General features: G+C 56.3%; 1 protein-coding gene across 1 annotated transcript; it reads left to right on the plus strand.

The window, feature by feature from the left end:
• The first annotated feature begins 1,583 nt into the window (after positions 1–1,583).
• PTGIR (prostaglandin I2 receptor) lies at positions 1,584–5,079 on the plus strand. The gene is made up of 3 exons (XM_010946851.3): positions 1,584–1,701; positions 1,991–2,870; positions 3,912–5,079. Exons 2-3 carry the CDS (start codon positions 2,103–2,105, stop codon positions 4,296–4,298), a joined length of 1,155 nt encoding a protein of 384 aa, XP_010945153.1. The 5' UTR covers positions 1,584–1,701; positions 1,991–2,102; the 3' UTR covers positions 4,299–5,079.
• The last annotated feature ends 2,107 nt before the right edge of the window (positions 5,080–7,186 follow it).

Raw genomic sequence — 7,186 nt, forward strand, 5'->3', positions numbered from 1 at the left:
CCAGGCATCATCATTCATTAATATGATAGAACTTCCTGAGTTCCCTCTGGTCTGCCTGGGGACTGCAGAGCATGAGGGGGAGACCACGTGGTCAGGAGGCCTGAGATCCTCACACAGGCAGCCCCCAGAGCAGGGCTGAGTGGTCGCTCTCGGAATACTTGGTGTGGCTGGAGCTGGGGCATCCATCCTGGTGGAAGCTGGCAATGCCAGCTGGGCATGACTGATAGGGAGACGGGAAAGGTGAGAGGATGAGGGAATTGTGGTCATGAGGGAGGAGAATGGGTATGGAGAGGGAAAGCCTAAAGCTGCCCAATGTCCATCCCTTGGGGTTGGGAGCATCCTTCCTGGCCTTGGATGTGATCCAACATCAGCACAGGCTCTCTCCTTGGTATAAAGAGGGCTCTGGGATGGGTCACTGGCCATGGTCAGCCACCAGGCCCAGGAAGCCGATATCATCCCAATAGACAGATGAGGAAACTGAGGTCCACTGGCTTCCCACCCTGGCCTGGGACCATCACACACCAAGGAGGTGGTCAAATTGGGACAGAAACTCCAGTCAAATGGAGTGAGACCCTGACTTTATAATTAAACTGCCTTCCTGAAACCTAAGGGGTGTCTGAGAGGGTCCCCAAGTTCTCATCTGAGCCTTAGGGGTGGAGAGGCCACATGGGAAGCCATCGACTCAGAAGGAACAAGGGTCGGTAACCTCTGTGCTGGCAGCTGGGAAATACAGGTCAGCCACACTGGCCGGAGGGTAGCAGCCACGTGGCTAGGGGTATGTTTGTGGAGGGGTGGGAAAAATTAAAGAACAGTGATGTTGGAGCCCTGGATGGCTGTCTGTGGCCAAAATATTATTCTTTGAAGTCAAGATCACAAGAGCTTGGCCTGGAGCCTGGGAGTGCTGGGTGAGAGGCAAGAGGGCCAGACGGGGCTCCCCTTCGAAAAGCAAGTCCTGGGGATGCTGTTCCCTACCAGGGGATGCCAAATCCCTCTTTCCTCACCTCACTCCCTTCCCAGGGCTCTGCCAGTTGGGTAAGCGTGAGAGCTGGGAGCCCAAGGACTGGCATTCTTTTCTTGGGCAAAGCCACCTCTTCCCCCAGGCTTGTGGAACAAGTGAATTGTGTCCAGGGAACAGAAATCTCAGTTGTGCCTGGAAAACACTACATCAGGGAGGAATTTCCTGGTCATTTCTCAATCTCTGGGCAATGTCCTAACCCTGGGGTCTGCGCCCAGAATAGATGCCAGAGGCCACCCCAGACAGCCTTACGGACTGGTCGGCTATGTCCCTCAGGTCCTGTCTGGGTCCCCACTGGTGAGGGAGTATGATGACTCAGGTGATCTCCACCCTGGGCCACTGGGTGATTCTGGGAAGGGAGGAGGGCGGCAGAGATCTGAGTGTGGGGAGGTGGCAGGTGGTTCAGGACACAGGGAGGGGAGGCAGAGGCGAGAGATGGATGAACTGGGCAAGGGGGATGGAGGGAGAGCGCCAGGGAAGGAGGGAGGGCGCCAAGGGGCCTCTGGAGAAAGCAGGGGGGAGGGAAGGCGGGGCAGAGAGGAAATGAAAAAGCCGGGGCTAGATGGGTGGGGAGGGAGGGAGAGGGAGGGAAGTAGGGAGAAGCTGACACACTGAGACGGACCCAGAGAGCAAGACTCCAGAGAAGGAGCAAGGGGACAGAGGAGGGAGTAAGAGAGGCTGCAGAGGTGCGGTGAGGAGGGGTTGGGAAAGCCGAAATGCAGAGAAGAGTGTAGCAGGCTGTGAGTGGGGAGAGAGAGAGAGGGAGGGAGAGGCAGAGGGGCTGGGCAAGGGAACGAACAGAGACAGAGAAGGAAAGAACTAGGGACGCAGGGACGGAACAGAGAGACAGATGTGAGCAAGGAAAGAAGTAGGGGAGATTGAGACTGAAGAAGGCAGAGGGGAGAGAAATAGACAGAAATAGACGCACATACCAGAACTGCAGTTTGACTGAGACACCGCCTACCCCTACCCCAGCTGCAACGAGGACCCAGGACGGCGGTGGTGGGCGTCACAGGGGCAGACCGGGCTCCTCCTCCCCCTACTCCAACCCCAGGGACCCTTCCAGTCCCGGCCGCAGAGGCTGGGGATGGCGGATTCGTGCCGGAACCTCACGTACGTGCAGGACTCGGCGGGCCCGGCCACCAGCACCCTGATGTTTGTGGCGGGCGTGGTGGGCAATGGGCTGGCGCTGGGCATTTTGGGGGCGCGACGGCGATCACGCCCCTCGGCTTTCGCGGTGCTGGTCACTGGGCTGGCGGTCACTGACCTGCTGGGCACGTGCTTCCTGAGCCCGGCAGTGTTCGTGGCCTACGCCCGCAACAGCTCACTGCTGGGCCTGGCCCTGGGCCGCCCGACGCTGTGCGACGCCTTCGCCTTCGCCATGACCTTCTTCGGCCTGGCCTCCACGCTCATCCTCTTCGCCATGGCCGTGGAGCGCTGCCTGGCCCTCAGCCACCCCTACCTCTACGCCCAGCTGGACGGGCCGCGCCGCGCCCGCCTGGCGCTGCCGGCCATCTACGCCTTCTGCACTGTCTTCTGCTCGCTGCCCCTGCTGGGCCTGGGCCAACACCAGCAGTACTGCCCGGGAAGCTGGTGCTTCATCCGCATGCGCTCGGCCGAGCTGGGTGGCTGTGCCTTCTCTCTGGCCTATGCCAGCCTCGTGGCCCTGCTGGTGGCCGCCATCATCCTCTGCAACGGCTCCGTCACCCTCAGCCTCTGCCGCATGTACCGCCAGCAGAGGCGCCACCAGGGTTCGCTGGTCCCAGGTCCCCGGACTGGCGAGGATGAGGTTGATCACCTGATTCTGCTGGCCCTCATGACCGGCATCATGACTGTGTGCTCCCTGCCTCTCACGGTGAGTCCCCTCTGCAGCTCGGGTGGGCAGTGGGGAGCAGGGTGGGTTCTGGCTCTGTCCTCCATCAGTTTTGCCCATTTCACAGATGGGGAAACTGAGGCTTAAAGAGGTCAGAGGCTTTGTCCAGGGTCAGACAACTCCAGACTTTCCTGAGAAGTCTCTCCCCACTTGCTTCTGCCCCCGTTTGATTCTTCCTGACCCTTGTCTCCCCGCTTTCTCATCTTCAGCCCACCCCCTCCAATTCAACCCCCCACCAACCTCCCCTACCCCTGTAGTGATAATAAGGTCACCATTCACTGAGCACTTGCTCTCTGTCCACCCTCAATGGTTTAGAAATGATTTAGATATTCTTTCTCCCATAATTTCCAGAATGACCTTATACATCCATTCCACCAGCATTTAGCAAGAAATGGGGACAAATTTCCTGTCATTTTACAGGTGAAGGGTGAAGATGTCTCTTGCCCATGATTTCACAGAGGCAGGTCTGAACCCTGTGCTCCTCTGATTCGAGTCTGATCTCCCCACGACTGACCACAGTCCCCACTTCCCCATCCATGTATCTGCCCTTGGAATCTCCTGGCCTCGCCCCTTTCCTGTAGGAACTCTTGACCTGCCTCTCCCAAATTGTGGCAGGACCAGCCCTGGTACCCTGGTATCCAGTTATCCTGTCTTTGCTCTGGGCCTCATTTTCTCTTCCTGGAAAATGCAAGCGCTGGGCTAGGTTTGAGGGTCAGCAAACTTTTGGGGGTTATGGATGACTCAGAGACTGGACGCACGCAGGCACAGCCCTGGGACTCGGCCCCAAAGCCCCATCTCTTTCCTTCTAGGGCTCTGCTGACTGTTTCCTGGGGCTTTCTCTCCCTCTGCTCCCAGGATGCACTTGGTACTTAGTTTTCATCTTATTTCCTTCCCTTTCCGACAGGCCACCCCCACCCCATTTCTGCCAGTGTGCAAGTGAGGGGAGGGGAGCAAGAGTGGGGAGAGGCGTGTGGGTGGGGGCAGACTCCTGGGTGCTTCTTGATGCCATCCTCTTGTCCTCAGATCCGCGGCTTCACCCAGGCCATTGCCCCAGACAGCAGTGAGACGTGGGACCTCCGCGCCTTCCGCTTCAATGCCTTCAACCCCATCCTCGACCCCTGGGTCTTCATCATTTTCCGCAAGGCTGTCTTCCAGCGGCTCAAGCTCTGGTTCTGTTGTCTGGCCCTGAGGCCTGCTCAAGATCCCTCACAGGCAGCTGTCTCCCAGCCTGCCTTGGGAAGGAAGGACTCAAGGGCCCCCACGACTCTCGGTGGGAAGGAGGGGAGCTGGGTGCCTTTGTCAGCTTGGGGTGAGGGGCAGGGGCCACCCTTGCCAGTTGCACAGCCATCCAGCAGCACCGTGGGAATGCCGTCCAAAGTGGGGTCCAAGGCTGCCTGCTCCCTCTGCTGACATCTGCCCCATGATCTCCTGCCCTGTCTTCCGGGAGCAGGAGCCAGAAATTCAGGGACATGACTGATGGCTGTGAGTGAACAAGCCAAGAGATGGATCCTGGAGTCCTGCCTGCCAGAACCCTGACCCCCTGGATTCAGGGGGTGATCAGCTGCTATTTCTCCTCCTTCAGGGTGGCCACGATGTGGGAGAGGGATAGGGAACAATAAAAAGAACAGTTCTCTCAAAATATCCAGTGGCCTGGCCGGCCTGGACTGGCCCTTGTTAGCCCATCCATCTCACTGTCTAAATATTTAGAAGGCAGAACAGTTCCCAGCAGCTTCTGTGTGCTCAGGTCTGCTCTGGTTAGAGTTCTGGCTCTGATCCTCATTCATTCAAGGTGCCCTGGTCACCCACCACCACTCCCCTGGGGGAGTGGCTGCCCTCCCCCAGCCCACTCCCAGAGCCACCCTTTCTCCGCCTCCTGGGTACCAGGGATTCCCTGACAAGCTCCCTCCTCCTCTTACTTCTGATTCCCCATCGGACTGGGGAGCCCTGTTCCCCCCAGGGGAGCTGGGAGGAAGGGGAGACTTGCATTGTGGATGACACCACTGGACAGATGCCTGGGAAAGGAAACTACATGGCTTGGTGGGTTGCAAGATGTGGCTGGTGGGGCCATGGGTGGCTGGGGAGCTGGAGAAGCTGGAGGATGACTGAATGGGAGGTATGGAACCCAGGGATGGCCCAAGAACTCAGACCTAAGTCCTGTGTCTGTCCCTCAATAAATAACTGCCTCCTCATAGAGCCTGACCTCACCTCTTGTGTCCTTAGAGCCCTCACAAAAATCTCATTCATTCATTCAACAAATAGTGGGTGCTGACTCTACCAGGTGTAGGGGACTCAGACCAGTCTCAGCCCTACCCTGGATTCCTTGGGGGATTTCTAGCCTTCAATCTTCCCTTCTGACTGCTGGGGTGATTTCCAGCCACCCACACCTCCCCACTTCTCCTTGCCATCCTCTGCCCTCAGGCACAGAGCCAAGGGTTTTTGAGAGTGAGCGGGGTAAAGGAAGACTTGCTTCTTCAGGTGGTTGGTGGGTGGTAGAGAAAGGGAAAGCCCCCAGACTCCTCCCAGCCCCAATTCCCCTTTCTCACTTGCTTCAGGGTTAAAACAAGAAATCTGCCCCTGGGGACAGGCAGAGAAGTAGGTGAGGCTTGAGCTCCCTGTAAAGACAATAGCAGTGGCCAAAGTGAGTCCTTCTCCACTGCAAGGCTGGAATCAAAGTCCAGAGAGGGCCTTGGTCACGCGCTGCCAGGTCACACAGCGAGGAGAAAGCGCAGCCTGCCGGGTGGAGCAGGTCTGTCTTTCTGCTTCCTTGACCCAGATCACTGTGGGGCAGGTGAATTTTCCTTTCTGTGACTTGGTCTCCCGTTGCTTAGAATGGTGATCAGAATTTCACGCTTAGTTTACGAGGTTGTGCCAAGGATGAAACGATTCCCCTGGAAAGCAGTGTGGCGCAGGGCCCAGGGTAAAGCCCACGAGACACGTTACTGTTATTGCCCTTGTTGTTGTTGCGACTGTGTCTTTGGCATCTGGGCAAAAGTGGTTTGAAAACAAAACAACACCTTTCTCCATTGTTTTGACATTTGTTTTTCCTTCCAGTCACTATGTTTCATTTGAAGGGGTGTCTGCAAGAATTAAAAATAGGTCAAGATGACTGCTTCATGGGCATGGGGTTTCCTTTTGGGGTGATGAAAATGTTCTGGAACTAGATAGTGGTGGTTCACAGCATTGTGCATGGACTAAATGTCACTGACTTGTACCCTTTAAAATGGTTGAAATGGTAAATTTTATGTTATGGGTATTTTACCACAATAAAAAGGAAAAAAAAACTCATGTCGTTATGGAAAACAATTGAGGAAGTTGGGAAATTTTTATAGCAGACTTGTCAGAATAATACTATATTGTTTGAATTTAAGAAGGAGAATGTTGACTTGTATATTAAGACAAGACTGAAAAAAAAAGAGAGAGATCAAGAAACATCAGGTGGGGTCCGGCCTTTGTTACCATACCCAGCCCAGCCTCAGTGGCAACCGGCCTGAGGTACTCCTGGAGGATGGTGCACAGAGCAGGTGGAGGGGCTGCATTTTGGGCAGGAGTCCAGAGAGCTAGGGGCGGGGCTGCCTGTCCAGGCAGGACCCGGGGGCGCTGCCCCAGAAGGTGGGTGGGTTCTAGCCTGTTAGCACTCGCTGGCTGGGCTTTGGAACCCACAGCATCCTCATTTGAGGTGGAGGTCATTATCAGTCCTATCAAGGATTAAGCTGGTTTTCTGCTGGCTTTTCCCCACTGGGCCTCACATCTCAGGGGCCTGCCCCCTCCTCTGCATCCCACTGTTTTTCTCAGATTCCCACCAGCTCTGGCCTGGAGGTCTACACCGCTTGCTAGGGCGGGGGTTTTCACACAACTCTCGCCCCCTCTGCCCACACCCCCTGCAGGCTGATTGGAGAGCTCCTCTCTCTCCCAGCTGGTTCTGGATCCCTGACTGCCCACGTAGCCTCTCCTCTGTCTGCCATGGTTCTGTCTGGAGGTCCTGTCGCCGAGCTCCAAGGGCTCCTACTGCCTGGAGGCTAAGGGCCAATTCCCATGCTCCCTGCTCAGCTGAGGTTTCCCCAAACAGTTGATGACCTTTCGGGCCTCCACTTCTTTGCTCACTGAGCTCACCCTTCCTGTAAGAGTATTTCCTCTTCTCCATCTGTCAAAACACCCTTGCCCTTCAAGGGCCTGCTTAGGCTCTTCCTCCTCCTTGAAGACTTAATCACTCCTTTCTTTGGTGCCCTCAGTGGGGCTCCATGATGGCCGTCCCTGCAGTCTGCTGTAGCTCAGACTTTTTTGTTCATTCTTATTGAGGG

Source organism: Camelus bactrianus, chromosome 9 (assembly GCF_048773025.1).
Source record: "Camelus bactrianus isolate YW-2024 breed Bactrian camel chromosome 9, ASM4877302v1, whole genome shotgun sequence".
In the NCBI taxonomy this organism is placed as follows: Eukaryota; Metazoa; Chordata; class Mammalia; order Artiodactyla; family Camelidae; genus Camelus; species Camelus bactrianus.

Excerpts from the sequence above, each read along its gene's own strand:
- PTGIR (XM_010946851.3), top strand. The coding sequence starts at position 2,103 with ATGGCGGATTCGTGCCGGAACCTCACGTACGTGCAGGACTCGGCGGGC. Across the intron at positions 2,871-3,911 it reads TGTGCTCCCTGCCTCTCACG|ATCCGCGGCTTCACCCAGGC; the intron begins GTGAGTCCCCTC and ends TCTTGTCCTCAG.